This window comes from Microcaecilia unicolor, chromosome 8 (assembly GCF_901765095.1).
Source record: "Microcaecilia unicolor chromosome 8, aMicUni1.1, whole genome shotgun sequence".
In the NCBI taxonomy this organism is placed as follows: domain Eukaryota; kingdom Metazoa; phylum Chordata; class Amphibia; order Gymnophiona; family Siphonopidae; genus Microcaecilia; species Microcaecilia unicolor.
In genome coordinates, this window is record NC_044038.1 from 163,875,554 (window position 1) to 163,894,630 (window position 19,077).

The following is a 19,077-nucleotide window of genomic DNA, read 5'->3' on the forward strand; positions in this document are numbered from 1 at the left end:
GTTCAGTTAGAACCAGGGCAGAGAACTGACAGGCGCTGGAGATGCCTGTAAGGTGCACTGGGGAGGGACGGGGTTCACCGACGGGTGGGCAGATGCCGGGACGCTGCGGAGGAGAGATGTTGATGTGGAGTAGGTTAAAAAATACCTATAATTATTTTTATATCTCTGGGGGGGGGGGGGGGGGAAGGCCCATCTAAGTTAACTCTGGGCCCATCCATAATACTGGGTCTGGCTACGCCACTGTGTCTGTCACAAGCAGTGCTGGATTAATACTATATTGGGCTCTAGGCAAACATGTATCTATCAGGGGCATAGCTAGGTGGGGCCACGGTAGCCTGGGCCCCCAAAAATGTCATCTGGGCCCCTGATTTGACTGACAAGGGTCCCCAACCCCCGCCAGCTGAAGCCTTCTGCAGCGTTGGTCTCCAGCACAGCCGCGTTCTGCCCTGCTCTTTCTTCTTGCTGATGTCCTCTTGTGCATGCTCCTTTACATGAAATTCAGTTCATGTAAAGGAGCATGCACAGCAAGAAGAAAGAACAGGGCAGTGAATGCGGTTGCGCCAGAGACAGGCGCTGAAGAAGGCTTCGGCTGGCAGGGTTTGGGGACCCCCACCAGCAAAGGTATTTGTTTTGGGGGGGGGAGCGATGAGGCAGTGAGGGGGAATGACTCGGAGGAGGGGGGGAGTGGCGAGGTGCTGGGGGGGGGGACGAGGTGGCGCGGCAGCAGACTAAAATGTGCCCCCCACCTCAGGCTCTGGCCCCCTCCCACCACGAGGTCTAACTACGCCCCTGGTGTCTATGAGCCTCAATTTACTTTGTATCCCTCTCTCATTGGGATCTCTTTTCAGGACCTTTCTTCCCACCCTCCCAGGCTGTTCTTTCTCTTGGTGTGGCTTGGGAGAAACTGAAGGGACTGGTTCTGGGTGTGGCAGCATCTGTCAGAAGTTTGCCATTCCCAGGTGGGAGACTTGGCAGGTCTGCAGGTCCTTTCTTGAATTTAGGCCCTAGGCAAATGCTTACTTTGCTTGTGTATTTATCCCAACCTGGTCACAAGAGCTGTCCAGACTACAGTGCTTAATCACAGTAAAACGTGCTTTAATAAATCTCCCTCCTTGCCATTAAGGGATTTTGTAAAATTGTTTTTTTGGTTAAGAAACATATCACTGGAATACATGAACCTGTATTTCAGCAATGAATTCGTGAAGAATAAGCACAAAGATCCATATGCTGATTGTAAACATTTAGGGGTCCTTTTACAAAGGTGCGCTAAAAAATGGCTTGCAGTAGTGTATGCACGCGTTTTGGGCACGCGTCAATCCATTTTTCAGCGCACCTGCAAAAAATGTCTTTTTTTGCCGAAAATGGACATGCGGCAAAATCAAAATTGCCGCACGTCCATTTTGGGTCTCAGATCTTACCGCCAGCCATAGACCTAGCGGAAAAGAGTTTGGGCGGTAATGACTTATGCGCGTCAGATGCCACTTGGCACGCATCCGCTACGTGTGCCAGAAAATAAACAATAATTTTCAGACATGCATGGCGCCAAACTTGAAATTACCACAAGGGCCACACGGCAACCGGGCGGAAACTCCAATTTCGCTTGCGTTGGACGCGTGTAGGCATCTACGCAGCGTAGGAAAAGGGGTCATTATTTCCTCAAACACAAATATTATTTATCATTACAAAAAAAAAAGTAATAAGCCTATTGATTTTAGTCCTAAAAACAGAGCTGGCCCACAAAAAGATTATAATAGGTTTTCATTCTGCTTATAATAAAGGCAAATTTGAGAGGTATTTCTGCAGGTAAATAGGATATACCTATGGAAAATAGTCCATGACCTGCCATGGGTGAAAGGGGAAGGACTGGGGGTTCAGCAGAGCTAGGATGAGCCCAGAAAAGCAAGTGTCAAGATTTAATTTTCAAATCCCTATGCCTGTTTTCATAGATTCAACTCACATTTGCTGCACCTGCAGTGTACGGAGCTTAAATATTGTATTTTACTAGAGATGTGAAGATTTGGTGACCCCCCGCCCCAGAAAACATTGAATAAAGGGGGGTTTCATTTTATTCAGTTTTCTAAATATTCCAAAATGTCCCATTTTTTCGCTTCTGACTTTGGGAAACATTGTGTGTGTGGGGGGGGGGGAGCTGTTTTATTTCTGAATGTTTCTATTTTCTTCCGTGTTTTCACATCTCTAACTCCAACACAGACCTGCTGGTAGATTTTCAAAGGGAAATTCCAGGTGCCCACTGAAAATTGCCCTCCCCGCGTGTTTTTACTCTTTTGTTTAAATTTTATAAGTAAGTATAGTAACCTTTATGAGATCTTGCTATGTTTTAGGGAGTGATGGAGAGTTTCCTTGGAACAGCTATTGCTGGAGCAGTATTTTGCCTCTTTGCTGGCCAGCCTCTCACAATTCTCAGCAGTACAGGACCTGTGTTTGTTTTTGAAAGGCTTCTCTTTAGCTTTAGCAAGTAAGTAAATAAGAATTATTGAAAAGAAATTCACTTTCCTCTGTATCCTTTGTGTACCTCAGTAAGAATCACTTCAGCTAATGAATGGGGGTGGAGTAAATATAATAACTTGTTGCTCTCTCATTAGGCTTAATAGAAAAAAAAGGTATCTCTTCATCTTTGAAAAATATTTCAGAAAGCATTATGGACCAGATGTAAGCTTTAGGAAAATATCAGAGCAAAAAATAAAATCTCCATATTACTGTGTTTGCACAGTTTTTTAAAAGGTGCATATTTTGTCCAAGGTTTTAATATCCTGCTGTTAATCTAATCTAATATAATAAAACGCACCCTCAACGTTCTGAGGACAACGTTCTGAAGCCATCTGACGTCACTCCCAGGCTGAAGGGTTCGTGGATTCGTGGTGTGAAGCCTTCAAACCAGCCAGTCGTCTCTGCCCCGCCCTCGCGTCAAACGTCATGACGTCGAGGGCGGAAAAAAAAACAAACAATTCCGGCAGCGCAGCATCAGGGAAGGAGGCGGCGCTCCCAACGTCTCTAGCCTTCCCTTCGCTGTGTTCCGCCTTCTTCTGACGTCAAGGATGACGTCAGAAGAAGGCGGAACACAGCGAAGGGAAGGCTAGACATCGGGAGCGCCGCCTCCTTCCCTGACGCTGCGCTGCCGGAACCCGCCACGGAGGTAAATTTAAAAAGAAGAAGAAAAAAAAAAAAGGAAGGTTAGGGGGAGAGAAGAGGGTGGCCAGTAAAGTAGAACAATGGGAGCGGGAGGCCAGGGAAGAAACGACAGCATGGATGCGAAGAGGGGGGAGAAGAGGGCGGGCCAGGCTGGGACATGGGAGAGAGAGCAGCATGGATGCGAGGGGGGTCATGGAAGGGAGAGTGAGGACTTGCTGGAAAAGGAAGAATGGAGGCGGCAGGGGACAGAGGAGCATGGATGGGCATGGATTGGGAGGGCAGGGCTCAGGGAGAGAGGGGAATTGCTGGAAAGGGATGAATGGAGGGGGCAGGGGACAGAGGAGCATGGATGGGCATGGATTGGGAGGGCAGGGCTCAGGGAGAGAGGGGAATTGCTGGATAGGGATGAATGGAGGGGACAGATGGGCATGGATGGATATGGATTGCAGGGCAGGGCTCAGGGAGAGAGGGGAATTGCTGGATAGGGATGAATGGAGGGGGCAGGTGACAGAGGAGCATGGATGGGCATGGATTGGGAGGGCAGGGCTCAGGGAGAGGGGAATTGCTGGATAGGGATGAATGGAGGGGACAGATGGCCATGGATGGATATGGATTGCAGGCCAGGGCTCAGGGAGAGAGGGGAATTGCTGGATAGGGATGAATGGAGGGGACAGGTGACAGAGGAGCATGGATGAGCATGGATTGGGAGGGCAGGGCTCAGGGAGAGAGGGGAATTGCTGGAAAAGGAGGAATGGAGGGGGCAGGGGACAGATGGGCATGGATTGGGAGGGCAGGGCTCACACTCTCTCTCTCATATACAATGTCTTTCTGACTCTCACTCTCACACACTCTGTCTCACACTGTATCACATTCACTCTCTATGTGCCACACAGTCACTTACACACTCGCTTGGTCTCATACACTCACTCTCACAGAGAATCTGTGTCTCACACACACTCTCTCTCTCTCACCCACACACACACACTCTCTCTCACACTGTGTCTCACATACACACTTGCACACACTCTCATTCTCACACACACACTCTCACAAACACACTCACACCCAGACTCACTCTCTCTCTCACACACACACACTCACACTTTCACTCTGACTCTCAAACAGTGACTCTCACATACACTCTCCCAAACATACACACTCCGAGGAAAACCTTGCTAGCGCCCGTTTCATTTGTGTCAGAAACGGGCCTTTTTTACTAGTAATAAATAATAACAATAAAACTTTATTTATAACCTGCTATATCTGTAAAAGTCTAAGCGGGGAACAAATCACATACAAAGATATGAAAGGATAGAACAATAAAAATTATTTCTTTGTACAACAAACTATACAAAAATTACTATGTTACTCTAAAATTAAAACATACAACAGATTAAAATTTACAATAATATCATACATCAGAGGAACCAAAAGCCTGAAAAAATAAATGAGTTTTCAATGCTTTTTTAAACTGGTCCATATTTTGTATTGAATGAAGTTCAATGGGCAAAGCATTCCATAATTTCAGATCCTTGATGTAGAAAATAGATGATCTGCATTCTTCCAAATAAACCTGATGAAATGAAGGCACATCAAGTAGCTGTTTCTGAGATGATCTTAGAGAGCGAGTAGGTTGATAACATCTTAGAGTGGCACTAAGAGTTGGTGAAATATTACCGTTCCAATATTTTAAAAACTAGCAATAAAATTTTTAATTCAGTGCGAAGTTTTACAGGAAGCCAAATCAGCCAATGCTGTTAACAGAAAAGAGGAAATTTCTACAGGCAATGTGTAAGCAAAATTTTGCAAGAAAGACTGTAGACAGTTCCTTAGCTAAGGAATTTAGAGTGGCTGGTGAGGAGTACTATTGTGGAGGGGGGTTGATTGAGGGAGACCACAACAGGGGCTTTCTGAGGAGGGGGGAGCGCAGGAGACTACAATTTTACATGTTGCTGGCCCCTTTAAGAGAGGGCTTAGAAGCATCAGACTGTAGCTTGGTGGCCCGATTCTTCCAGGTGGCAAAATAACCCTAGCCTTTAGCTGATCTTATTTTACAGTCTATACCATGGCTTACGGTATGCACCTGGTACACACCGAAAGCCGTAGTATAGGCACTGTTCCTTCTAAGCCAGGGATTCTCAACCCAATCTTTGGGACACACCTAGCCAATCAGGTTTTCAGGATAACCACAGTGAATATGCATGAGATAAATTTGCAAACAGTGGAGGTAGAGCATGCAAATTTATCTCATGCATATTTATTGTGGTGTCCCGAAAACCTGCCTGGCTAGGTGTGTCCCAAGGACTGGGTTGAGAGAACCCCTGCTCTAAGCTCAGCAGAGTCCTCCACCTACAGTTCTGTCAATAGGTGGTGCTGTTTCACTACCACATTTTCAATAGTAAGGGACAGACAAGCTCTGCAGGACTCTAAGAATCTGTCTGTTTCTAGTGATTGAAATCATAATATTGAAGCACCCCCCCCCCCCCCCCCCCCCCACACACACACACACACACACTGGCAGCAATGCAGTTGGAGGATTCCCGCTCAGCTTAGAGGGAACAGTGGGTATAGGATTTACAATGTAATGAGCAGTTTTGTGTAAATGCTGATGCCTAACTTACAAGAAGACCGGGTGTATTCTATAACAATGTGCATAGATTTTAGAAACGCCCATGACCCACCCATTTCACACCCATGGCCACCCCCCTTTTCAATTGTGTGACTTAGAATTTATGTGCATTATGTTACAGAATATGCTTAGACAGTTCTGCGTGTAAATTCTAATTAATGCTAATTAGTGTCAGTAATTACCTGTTAAGTGACAATTATCAGTACTCGTGCTATATAGAATCCAGGGATCAATGTGTAATTAAACTCTGGAATTCGTTGCCAAAGAATGTGATGAAAGCAGTTAAAGTCTGGATAATTTCCTAAAAGAAAAGTCCATAAACCATTATTAAGATGGACTTGGGAAAATCCGTTGCTTATTTCTAGGATAAGCAGCATAAAATGTATTGTACTGTTTTGGGATCTTGCCAGGTACCTGTGACCTGGTTTGACCACTGTTGGAAACAGGATACTGGGCTTGATGGACCTTCGGTCTGTCCTAGTTTGGTAACGCTTATATTCTTATGTTCATTATTCATTTATCTTTTTTTATGCTTGGATATGAAGAATTATATTGTTATTTTTCCTATTTTCTGCCAGAGATAACGGTTTCAATTATTTGGAATTTCGATTATGGATTGGACTGTGGGTAGCATTTTTCTGCATTATTTTGGTTGCTACAGAGGCAAGTTACCTGGTGCAGTATTTTACCCGTTTCACTGAAGAAGGTTTCTGTGCACTCATAAGTTGTATATTCATCTATGATGCTTGTAAGAAGATGATAAACCTGGCTGATTACTTTCCAATCAACTGGGAGTACAGTAGGAATAACGTAACTCTCTATAGCTGTACCTGTGCAGCACCTAATGCAGGTAAGAACAGCCAATTCAGACTCAATACAATGTGTGCATTGCAGAATTAATTTAGGGAGCAGTGTTACAAGTGGATGCCCCCATTTAAGTTCCCTGATACCAGGCAGTGAAAGCCTATTCTATAATGGCATTTGGGTGCCCAGATTCCATTATAGAATAGTAATCCAGTTTTGCCACACCTTACATTTAGGCAGTGCATTTTATCTAGCAAAAAAGGTGCAGGTACTCAAATGCTAGGCCACCCTTCAGGGGTGAGGTGATCCCTGAAGGACCCACCCCACAATAGCCAGGGCCCCTGCAACCAGTCACAGAATCTATGACAAGGAAGAATTGGTGTATAGAGCCTGAGCTCTTTCATTAAAACTTGCAATCCATGGGTCAATTTTAGCAGACAATGAAAAAGGTGCCGGTACTCAGTACCCCCAAGTACCCCCTCAAAAAAAGCCCTGCATTTAGGTGTCAGCAGCTATAAGCCCGGTGGAACTGCAGACATCCAAATGCAGTGCGAGCGCACAAAATTAACTGAATTCTATAAATTGCGTGTCAGTCCCACCCATGCTCTTTCCTTGCTCCACTGATGTGCGTGCCTCCTTGTATTTAAGCGCTATTCCATTCAGGGCCGGCTCAAGGGATAATGGCACTCTGAGCCAACTTGCTTTGGCAGAGCCCCCCCCCCCCCCCATGGGTTCGGCATCTCTCTTTCCCTTGGGCTGGCATGTATCCCCTCAACCCCTCCAGTCAAGTTTCTCTTTCCCCACCCCCCTCCACATGGGTGGGCACTGCTCCCTCACCTCTCTCACTCCCCCCCCCCCCCCCCCCCCCCCCCCCCCCCGCAGCCATGTAAAGTTTGTCAGTTGCCAGTGGCAGCAGCAGCTTGACAGGCTGCCTTTGGCCAACCAGTGCTTTTCTTGCAAATTTTTTACTTTTGTATACTTTCCAGTGGATTATCTTCCCTTCCAATTATTAAGTAAAGATTTGCTATTTCATAATTGTGGAAGCAAACTATTGTAAGGGTTTTTGGCATCTAAGGGGGGAAGTTATCAACATGAGCTACTGTTTAGATGGGTTATTTTACCACGTCATGCTATTTTAGCGAGACTGCCATGGGAGGACGCGGCATCCATTTTGAGATTGGAGCCATCATGTGCACATCACCTTGAGCACACCGATCACTCCTGCTGTGATTAGGCTACTAGACCACCAGGGCTTCTAGGATAGGCCCGGGGAAGCAGAGAGTAGAAAGTGGTTGTGCTTTTTGACTGAGGGGGAGGGAATTTCAGTTTCAGCCAGAAATGCACTTGAATCAAAGCAGGTGCAAAATATGTAGGAACAGAGTATCAGCATTTCCTTACTGGCCTAAATTTTAAAAGGGAAACTCTACAGCTAGTATAAAAATTTCCCCCTAAATATGCAGAAATAATTCATAATGGATTAAAATACTCCTTATACCACCAGTCTTCATGGACAACAAATGGGTCTGGTTTTCAGGTAAACCAGCTGTAAAAATGAACTCCCTTCTCTGATCACATCTAAGGAATATTCATGACCTGCTGTATGCATAACCTTCACTGAGAGACTTCCCATCCCTTGAATTCTACTGTGTGAACAGATGTAGGCTGGATGACTGCATGGAAAAAACAATGGAAGATCCCCTGGGGTATAACAAGCAGACCTGCATTAATAGAGACAATTGGATTAGGCTGGTGGAATGTAAGAAATATGGCTCTCAGCCTACAGAAACATGGCTTTAGTGACAAAGGACTTTGTTCTATAAGCTCCTGTGTTTTCCTAATCATGGAGAATCATTTGGTTGAAGCAATTTTTATAATCACTCCTCATTTTGTTAACTTCTCTATACCTGATGCCTTTTTAATTATCACCTGTGTAAAGGTATACTTTCCACTCTCTTGCACTCTCTCTGTAATGCTTTTTTCAGGCCACTGTAAAGGACCACTCTTATAGTACCCCACTAGGCATCCTTCTCTCCTCACTGTGAAAACATTGACACCCCGTTCATGCATTGTCATGAAGCATACCTCCATTTGGGTGTTGCTTCAGAAACACCTCATTGGTGGCTTGGCTGATAAAGAGTGACACTGAGGCTCCGATGCTCAAAACTCCGGCGCTGTTCTGAATAGCACTGGAAAATATCGCCACAACAGAGCCGAGGAATTACTTCCCAATGCTCGACGCTAATAGTATGCAAATGATATGCACAGTATTAGCTTTGAGCATTAGGAAATAAAGCAAGAGGATGGTGCCCGGCGCTCAAGCAGTAATGTTGATATTGGTTTGGCAGCATCAGCAGGGTGCAAAGTTCCCCTGAAGAAGCCTGGGAGGTGAAATGGGTCCCCTTTGGGATCGCTCCTGTTGCTGAAGCTGGTTTTTTTCTGCTTTATATTGATTTATGAAGATGTTTGATAAGTATGATTAAGAATGATATATGATAAGAAATATTTGCTTGAATTGGAATTGAACTGTTTTGTATGAATGAGCACTAACATTGAAGCTTATTTGAAAGTTAAAAGGAGGTTTTTGACCAATGAATTACTGTGAGCTGTGTTAAAAAAACAGTGACTGCGTCCTATTGGAGGATCAGTGTTCTAGCTTCATGAGACGATCACAGCCAGCTAGGGTCTTTTTGCCTCCATTTTTGTGCCTCTTATGTATACATTTCTGTATATATATATACATATCTATAGATTAGATAGATAGATAGATAGATAGATAGATAGATAGATAGATAGGTTATAAGTTTTGGATATAGAAGGAGTAATCTTTTTTTGGCATTTGTGTGTTATAGTGGTTTTTTTTCTCTAATTTTGATTATTTTACTTTTTGTAACATTAGCACATGGCCATTAATTGAAGAAATAGGAAATTGGCCATTTCCAGCTGCAATAAAAATGGCCTTAATGCGTAAGGGCACACTAAGGCCACTTTCTACCACAGCTTAGTAAAAGGAACCCTTAGTTTATAACTTAAAAAAAAAATCCTCTTTCACTCTTGCATGGTTTTTTTAAAGGACCCTGAAGTCATTTTGCACATTATCACTATAAATTTATATTCTCCAGCCTGTAGCTGACCTACTGATTTTAAAGGACTTCCAAAGCTACAATGAAAGAAGAGTTAAAGTGGTTGTAAACTAGAACCTTAGTTATATGAAATAATGCAAACGATGCTATATGCTGGCTCTTCTTTTTACAGGTAACCATTCATTATTGAATGAGACAATATATGAAGTTTACAATAGTTCTATGAATTCTTCTGTTATCATGGTGAGTACCTTGAGCCCTGGACACAGCTCATCAGCAGTGGTGCGCAGCGCAGCAAATTGTAACTTGCTGGGTTGAAGGCTACAATTAATACAGAACATAGCCATAAAGTTGATCTCTGGGACAAAGAAATTTGATCATGTAACACCTCTCTTGAAAGCAACACACTGGTTACCATTGCCCCAAAACCATACTCCTGGTCTATAATAGCTAACTTTATGGCGAGCCCCCATACCTTTCCTGCTTACTCACTTCTTAGAGAACTCTTAAGATCCTCTTCTCAAAATCAATTAGCAGTACCCTCGTTCTGAGAAAATCTATCACAAGTATACCAGGAAAGCAGTTTTTGAAGTCCGAGGCCCAGAACTCTGGAACAGTGCTGCCAGATGGGAAGAAATTTCCCAGCCCAAAGGGAGCCCAAAAATAGCCCAAGCTGGCCAACTCCCCCCCCCCCCCCCCCCCACACCCCGCTCACCAATGTACTTTGCCTCTGTCCTCCGATGTCGCCACGTGCTTGCTCTCATCTCCTCTCGCTACTCCTCTCAGTGCGCTCGCTGCTCCAGTCCAGTCTCCATTGTGAAGTGATGAGTCATCATCAGCAGCTGATGACCTCATCACACACCTCACCTTCTATTGGTCAAATTTGGAGCTGGAATGAGGCCTCAGAGATAAACCGAGCCTCATTCCGGCTCCAAATTTGACCAATACGGTGGGCACTGAGCACTAGAGACAAAACCAACCAGCGTGGGCCATGTGGCCGCTGGATCATCTCAAAGCCACCCAGAAAATCACAACCCACAACTTGGGAAAAGTGCCCACGGTCAACTAGAAAAAGCTGCCCAACCCTGCGGGAAAAACGCGGATTTGGCATATTTGCTCTGGAACCAACTACTGCAGCCCCTCTGCCAACAGACGTCATTATCTGGATGCCTCACCATTCCTGAAATAGGCCTGAAGGACTCAGCCCCCTCCTTTCGTACAGCTCCTTGCTGTCCTATCAGAACTGTAATTCATCCCCCCACTACCTCTCTTGTTATGTCTTCTCCCTCTCTTCCCTTTTCTTTATAAATTTAGGGCTAGGTTTACTTAGCAGCGCTATGGGCTCGTTAGCGTTGTTAATGTGCATAAATGTTGTGTACACACATTAAACGCTAATGTGCCCATAGGAATGTATATGTGCATTAGTGTTTAACGCACCTAGAATTTACAGGCGCGTTAAAACTGTTTAACGTACCTTAGTAAACATAACCCTTAGATTGTAAGCTGCCTAGATGTTTTTCTGCGATGGGCAGGGTAGCAAATCCCCAATAAAGTTGAAGCTAAAAAACAATAATTACTTTTTGGTCTTGCCAGAGATTGGAAACTAAGAGGAAGTAGTTATTAACTGCTTCACAGCTATAATGTGCAATATTTGTCCCTTAACACATGTTAAAAGACATCTTTTTGAAAAAATGTACGGAAAGAGCCAAAACACATAAAGTCCACACTTACTGTTCATTAATGCATCATACATCCACTTCTGAACTCTCATCCCCCGTAATCTCACATCACTCATACCTTTTCTCACAGAAATATGTATACCATACAGTATGTCTTTTGCCTTATGATCGCCCTTTAAGCTCCCATTGTCTCCTTCCATCGTTTCAATGTTTGTGTTCCTTTGTTACTTTCCTTAACAACACTTCGATTGTCTCGCATTACTCTGCACAATGTAATCCATAACCAATTTGTAACAACTGTATTCCCATCATTCATCTCATATTGTAAGCCACACTGAATCCGCAAAAAGGTGGGAAAATGTGGGATACAAATGCAATAAATAAATAAATAAATATCAGACGTTCTGAAGCTCACTCCACCTGTCCTGAACTCCTGTCCTCCTGGTAGGCTAGGCTATTGGACTACTCACCCTCAGTCTCAGCCACACCCATCTGGGCCGTAGGCCACGCCCCATCTGCACATAAAAAGCACCCTCAACGTTCTAAAGCACACTCTGAGGCTTCAACAGTTCGTATGTTCGAAGCTCTGTAACCATTTTTAAGCACACTACATCTCTGCCCCGCCCTGACCTATCAGAGAAGGGAGGAGTGTCACAGCTGCACCGCTCTGACCTATCAAAGGGAACTGAAACAGGAAAAGGGAGGAGCGTCACACCGAATGACGGACCTATCAGAGGCAAGTCAAATAGAAGAAGGGAGGAGCGTCAGAGGCCAAGGGGACAGCCATATCTACGTCTCATAGGTTTCCTTGCTTTCTTTTCAGTGTATTGCAGCTGCAGCCACTTAGGTCTAAGTCTAGCAAGCCTGTCAGCTACTGAATACAGAAAGCAAAAGATAGCATGTGGGAACTTGCTCCATTTTGTTATCTGGAATGCAGTGATTATTATACAAATGGTCTTGCTTTCATTATTTTGGTAGGGGCTGCCTTCATGACTGTCCACAGTCCCCCCAGTCCTGACACCTGACAGGGGGGACAGGGAAGGACACTCACTGTCTCACATACGCACTCGCACACACTCATTCTCACATACACACACGCTCTCTCACAGACACACTCACACCCACTCTCTGTCACACACACACACTTGCACATTCTCACTCTCACACAGTCACTCTCACAGACACTCTCTCAAACATACACACTCCGCGCAAAACCTTGCTAGCGCCCGTTTCATTTCAGCCAGAAACGGGCCTTTTTTCTAGTATTATTATAAGACATGGTATTTTCAGTTGCCACAGGTTACAAACTAATGAGAGTCAAAACATGCAAATGCATGGACAGTAGCTCATTAGTTATTAAATGTAATAATACAGCCTACAGAGAAAACCACAAGCTACATTATTACTGGAAAAATAAACCAGCAAATACTGGGGTTAGTTTACTGTCCCAGAGCAACAGGCCACAAAGCTGCAGCTCGATGCTCCCAGCTGCCATCTTAAAGGGTCCATCTGTGCTGTCCAGTTCACTGGTTAAGACATCCCCCCCCCACACCTCTGTGAATCAGAATCTGCCCAATCAAGGACCTCCTTATCAAGCCCCCATGATCATGGCCCCCAAATCAGGCCCCTCCCAGAGACCCCCTCACCTTAAAGAGACCCCCGATCAGGCCCTTCGAAGCATTCCTCCCTTTTCTCCCACTCCTGAGCCCCCTAAACCCAACTTTACTTGTCCCTAGTGGTCCAAGGGGTCCTGCGTCAGGAGTGATTCTCATTTGCTCCTGCTCTTGTTGGTGCTGGGTTCAAAATGGTGCTGGTGACTTCTACCGGTAGATTCATATTGAGGGGACCAGGCTCAAAACAAAACAGCCATCAGCTCAAATGTCCTGAAACATGAGTAATAAGCTTGAAATCATTTTTTTTATTTTATTTTATTTATTTGTTGCATTTGTATCCCACATTTTCCCACCTTTTTGCAGGTTCAATGTGGCTTACATAATACTGTGAGGTGTTTGCCAACACCGGTAAAGAAACAAATACATTCAGGTGTTGTGGTTGAATAAAGTACATGTGTGCAGACACATTAAGGAATCATAAAGAGGAGCAGAAGGGTTAGTTTATGATCATTGGTTGCTTGGTTTCGTTGTGTCGCAGGATTTAGATATTTAAGTTGGGTCGGTGGGGTAAGCCTTTTTGAACATGTTGGTTTTTAGTAATTTTCGGAAGTTTAGGTAGTTATAAGTTGTTTACACATCTTTGGTAGTGTGTTCCACAGTTGTGTGCTTATATAGGAGAAGCTGGATGCATATGTTGATTTGTATTTTAGTCCTTTGCAGTTTGAGTAATGGAGGTTTAGGTATGCTCGTGTTGATCCGATTGTGTTTTTGGTTGGTAGGTCTGTGAGGTCAGTCATGTATTCTGGGGCTTCGCCGTAGATAATTCTGTGAACCAGAGTGCAGATTTTGAAAGCAATGCATTCTTTTATTGGGAGCCAGTGTAGTTTTTCTCGGAGGAGTTTGGCGCTTTCGAATCGTGTTTTTCCAAATATGAGCCTGGCTGCCGTGTTTTGAGTGGTTTGAAGTTTTTTTATGAGTTGATCTTTGCATCCTGCGTAGATTCCATTGCAGTAGTCAGCATGGCTTAGTATCATTAATTGTATCAAATTGTGAAATGTTTCCCTGGGGAAGAATGGTTTCACTCGTTTGAGTTTCCACATTGAGTGGAACATTTTCTTAGTTGTGGATTTCACTTGGCTCTCGAGTGTAAGGAATGCCTATTTGGCCTCTTGTGCTATCGATTGTATGTTCTTGTATGTGGTATGAACCCTTCTTCCTCCAGTTTAGGGATAGGTTTAATTTGTAGTGATCAGTCCATAGGGGTTCTGTCCAATTAACGTCTGTTATTATTAGGTTTTGGTCTGAAGACAAATTGTGTGAGATAAGGTCAAGTGTGTGCCCTTTGACGTGGGTTGCTTGCATGTGTGGCCATTTGAGATCCCATAAGTGGAGGAATTCAATACATTCTCGTGCATTAGTGGAGTTTGGGTCTTCTAGGTGGAGGTTAATATCTCCTAGTACTAGTATATTAGAGTTGGATACACAGGTGGTTGAGATGAAGTCCATGAAGTCTGATTGGCTTTTATTCCATTTACCTGGTGGTCTGTAAAACAAGACGCAGTTTAGATGATCATGCAGGGATTTGTCGTGGATTCTAATGCAGGTGATTTCGAGTTGGGTTGTTATAGATTTGGCAGTGGTTTCGACGGTAAAATGGGATTGGTAGATTAGCGCTATGCCTCTGCCTCTTTTTACCTTCCTGGTCCAGTGAATGATTTTGTATCCTGGAGGGCAGAGGTCAAGGATTATGGGGTCCTTTTGGTCATGGATCCATGTTTCAGTGATGAAAGTTAGGTGGAGGTTTTCTGACGTGATCCAGTCTGTTTTAATTGTTGTTTTATTAACTACAGATCTGGCGTTGATGTAACCCACTTTGATTATTTGGTAAGGGGCATCTACGTTTTGTATTTTGTGAATTTCTTTTAGATATCGATTCTTTGGTAGTGTGTGATTGTTGTTTCCTTTCTTTCCATCATCCCATTTAGAGTCCTCAGTACAGCACACAAGCAAAGTGGTATATGCCATCTCGATCTTTGCATTCTGAGCACCAGCATATGCTTATAATTCCTACCTTACAGCATGTACGTTTGGAACTTACAAAACTGGGTTGGCACGTGCTGAACGGTTACTGCGCAGGCAACGTGTGAGCCCTTACCACTAAGTCAATGGGTGGCGTTAAGGGCTCAGGCCATAAATAGATGCGCGCTGGTTTTAATTTTGCCACATGTCCATTTCCTAGCCCCCCCCCCCCCCCCACCCAAAAAAAACTTTTTTCCAGATGCAGTGGAGAAATGGTCCAGTGCGCATCCAATACACATGCCCAGACTACTGCAGGCCACTTTTTGGCATGCCTTTGTAAAAGGGCTCCATCCTGCACTAATTGGTCAGTGTGCAGCAATGTAGCTGCACACACCTACTCTCTACCCCCAGACATGCCCCCAGCGCTAAAAAAATGAATTCTGTTTTTTAGTGTGTGCTGAGATACCTGAGTAGTATGCCCTTCAGTAGTGCTTTTTACCCTGTGGGAAGCACATGTTAGCCCCTCCTGCAGCTTAATAAAATAATCCACATATATAAAAGTACAAAAACACATATTAGTTTTCCTTTAAATAATGTTTTATGGTTGGATTTTTAAAAACACTTTTTAAAATTTGCTTTATATAATTGAATATTCCACAGCTGGATTTCAGTTTATCTTTGTAATCATTCCGTAGGGTTGCCAGCTCACACTGAGTATGGGATAACACAGGGATTCTCATCCCAGTCCTCGGGACACACCAAGCCAGTCTGGTTTTCAAGATATCAATGATGAATATGCATGTGATAAATTTAAATGCATTGCCTCCATTGTATGCAAATCTATCTCTTGCATATTCATTGTGGGTATCCTGAAAACCTGACTGGCTAGGTATGTCCCGAGGACAGGGATGAGAACCCCTGGGATAACAGAAACAAAATGAACTGCATTTTTAGAGCTGTAGCTGCTAGCGATGAGCTTTTGTTAACATGCAATTCATTAGTGCACCTTAAAAATGTCAGTGTGTACAAAATCAACTTAACACACCTTTTAATGTACAGATTAACGTGTACAATTGATATGCACACATTACAAAGTTCCAATGCTTGATAATGAAAAAAGTATTAAAGCAAATTAATAACTGGAAGAAACTGAAAAAAAAAATAACATCCAAAAACCAGGGAACCAAGCCAAACGAACTGAAACATTTTGGTCTGTGCACATCCCTAGTAGATGCAACAACGGTATACACTACAGTGTGCATATGAATGTGTTGCTTAATTGTAATAATGCAAATAATTACAATATTTTTTAACTTTATTTTTGCCTATTAGATGGATCGAGAGTTTGTAAACTGGTCTCGGCTCACCCAGAAAGAATGCTTGAAGCTTGGAGGCCACCTAGAGGGAAACAGCTGTAACTATGTACCCGATGTCACTTTCATGTCCTTGATTCTCTTCTTTGGCACGTTTGCCTGCTCCACCTCACTAAAGTACTTCAAAACAAGCAGATATTTCCCTACTTCTGTAAGTGGTGGGTGCTGCATTTCTGTAGACACCTTGGAGTGGTATTTTAGAAAGCACATACAAACGGGAATTGAGAAGTCCAGACTGGGACATCTCATTTCCGCTAGTATTTTAGAACAGAATCTTCCAACGTAGAGCCTATTCTAAAATGCATGGAGGAAATGATTTTTGTGCACCAGTTCGACCAGAGCATCCATATTAGAGTCATATATGCAGTGCTTTTTTTGTAGAAAAAAAGGTGCCGGTACTCATTATGGGCGGGGTCACCACATATGGCTCCACCCCTATGATAGCCACACCCACATTAACCACACCCCCTATACCAGCCATGGCGCATATAAACAGACGTCATTGAAAATATTACAGTACTATAGGAGAAAAAAATAACGTGATTTGCTAAGTAGTAGTAGTAGTATACCCAGTGCAAAATAAGACAGCCAATGTAAATTCTCAAATTGGACATATTACAAACACTAAAATGAAAATAAAATGATTTTTTTCTACCTTTGTTGTCTGGTGACTGTTTTTCTTTCCATATTGGTCCCAGTCTGTGATTCTCCTTTCCTTTGTTTTCGCTTAACTCTTCTTTGCCATTTGTCATTTTTTGTCTCCATTTCCTTTGCTTTCTTCAATATTTTTCAGGCTCTCTCTCTGTCCAGATTTAATTCATTCTTACTATCCATTCTTTAATTTCCTTCATCTACCCGTGGCTTTTCATCTTTTCTCACCCTTGTTCTCCCCATGCCCCTTCCTCTTATTCTCGTCTTTCTCTATTCCCCTTTCCATCCAGCAGCTCTGCTTTCTCTCCCCATCCTTCCAGTGTCTCCCCTATTTCTTTCTGCATTCTTCCATCCAGCGTCTTCCCTCTTTCTCTCCCTATCCTTCCGTTTTCCCTCTCTCTCTCCCCATCCATCTGTTTTTCCCTCTCTCTCTCTCCCCATCCTTCCATCTGTTTTTCCCTCTCTCTCTCTCCCCATCCTTCCATCTGTTTTTCCCCTCTCTCTCCCCATCCTTCCATCTGTTTTCCCTCTCTCTTTCCCCATCTTTCCATCTGTTTTTCCCTCTCTCCCCAATCCTTCCATCTGTGTTTTTCCCTCTCTCTCCCCATCCTTCCATCTGTTTTTCCCCTCTCCCCAATCCTTCCATCTGTTTTTCCCTCTCTCTCCCCATCCTTCCATCTGTTTTCCCCTCTCTCCCCAATCCTTCCCTCTGTTGTTTTCCCTCTTTCTCTCTCTCCCCAATCCTTCCCTCTGTTGTTTTCCCTCTTTCTCTCTCTCTCCAATCCTTCCATCTGTTTTTCCCCTCTCTCCCCAATCCTTCCCTCTGTTGTTTTCCCTCTTTCTCTCTCTCCCCAATCCTTCCATCTGTGTTTTTCCCTCTCTCCCCATCCTTCCATCTGTTTTTCCCCCTCTCCCCAATCCTTCCATCTGTTTTTCCCTCTCTCCCCATCCTTCCATCTGTTTTCCCCTCTCTCTCCCCATCCTTCCATCTGTTTTCCCCTCTCTCTCCCCAATCCTTCCCTCTGTTGTTTTCCCTCTTTCTCTCTCTCCCCAATCCTTCCCTCTGTTGTTTTCCTTTTCTCTCTCCCCATCCTTCCATCTGTTTCCCCTCTCTCCCCAATCCTTCCATCTGTTTTTCCCCTCTCTCCCCAATCCTTCCATCTGTTTTTCCCTCTCTCCCCATCCTTCCATCTGTTTTTCCCTCTCTCTCCCCAATCCTTCCCTCTGTTGTTTTCCCTCTTTCTCTCTCTCCCCAATCCTTCCATCTGTGTTTTTCCCTCTCTCTCCCCATCCTTCCATCTGTTTTTCCCCTCTCCCCAATCCTTCCATCTGTTTTTTCCCTCTCTCTCCCCATCCTTCCATCTGTTTTCCCCACTCTCTCCCCATCCTTCCATCTGTTTTCCCCTCTCTCTCCCCAATCCTTCCCTCTGTTGTTTTCCCTCTTTCTCTCTCTCCCCAATCCTTCCCTCTGTTGTTTTCCCTCTTTCTCTCTCCCCATCCTTCCATCTGTTTTCCCCTCTCTCCCCAATCCTTCCATCTGTTTTTCCCCTCTCTCCCCAATCCTTCCATCTGTTTTCCCTCTCTCTCCCCAATCCTTCCCTCTGTTGGTTTCCCTCTTTCTCTCTCTTCCCAATCCTTCCCTCTGTTGGTTTCCCTCTCTCTCTCCCCAATCCTTCCCTCTGTTGTTTTCCCTCTCTCTCTCTCTCCCCAATCCTTCCCTCTGTTGGTTTCCCTCTTTCTCTCTCTCCCCAATCCTTCCCTCTGTTGGTTTCCCTCTCCCTGCCAAGTTTCCCGCGAACGGCGCGAAGTCGCGACGCACGCGGCACCAGCCCCTATTTCCGGCCGCTGCTGCTTCTCCTGTTGAGCAGCAGCGGCTGCTACACAAAGAAAAAGAAGATTTAAAAAAAAAAAATTTGAAACCTGGCTGAAACGCGGCACCCCGGCACTGTAGACAGCCATTAGGCATTGGCTGTTGCCCCGCAGCCGCTCCTCCTCTTGCCTTTACGTCACTGCCCTTGGATGAAGACCCCGGAGGAGCGCAGTGACGTAGAGGCAAGAGGAGGAGCGGCTGCGGGGCAA

The 19,077-nt window shown here is 44.4% G+C and overlaps 1 protein-coding gene across 3 annotated transcripts in view; it reads left to right on the plus strand.

Annotated features, from left to right (window-relative positions):
- Nucleotides 1-19,077, plus strand: part of LOC115476681 (electrogenic sodium bicarbonate cotransporter 1-like) — a 79,496-nt gene that overhangs the window by 28,265 nt on the left and 32,154 nt on the right. For all 3 annotated transcript variants that reach the window (XM_030213193.1, XM_030213194.1, XM_030213195.1), the window contains 4 exons: nt 2,343-2,476; nt 6,358-6,629; nt 9,836-9,906; nt 16,307-16,498. In XM_030213193.1, the coding sequence (XP_030069053.1) occupies nt 2,343-2,476; nt 6,358-6,629; nt 9,836-9,906; nt 16,307-16,498 (669 nt within the window). The remainder of the gene's footprint in view (nt 1-2,342; nt 2,477-6,357; nt 6,630-9,835; nt 9,907-16,306; nt 16,499-19,077) is intronic.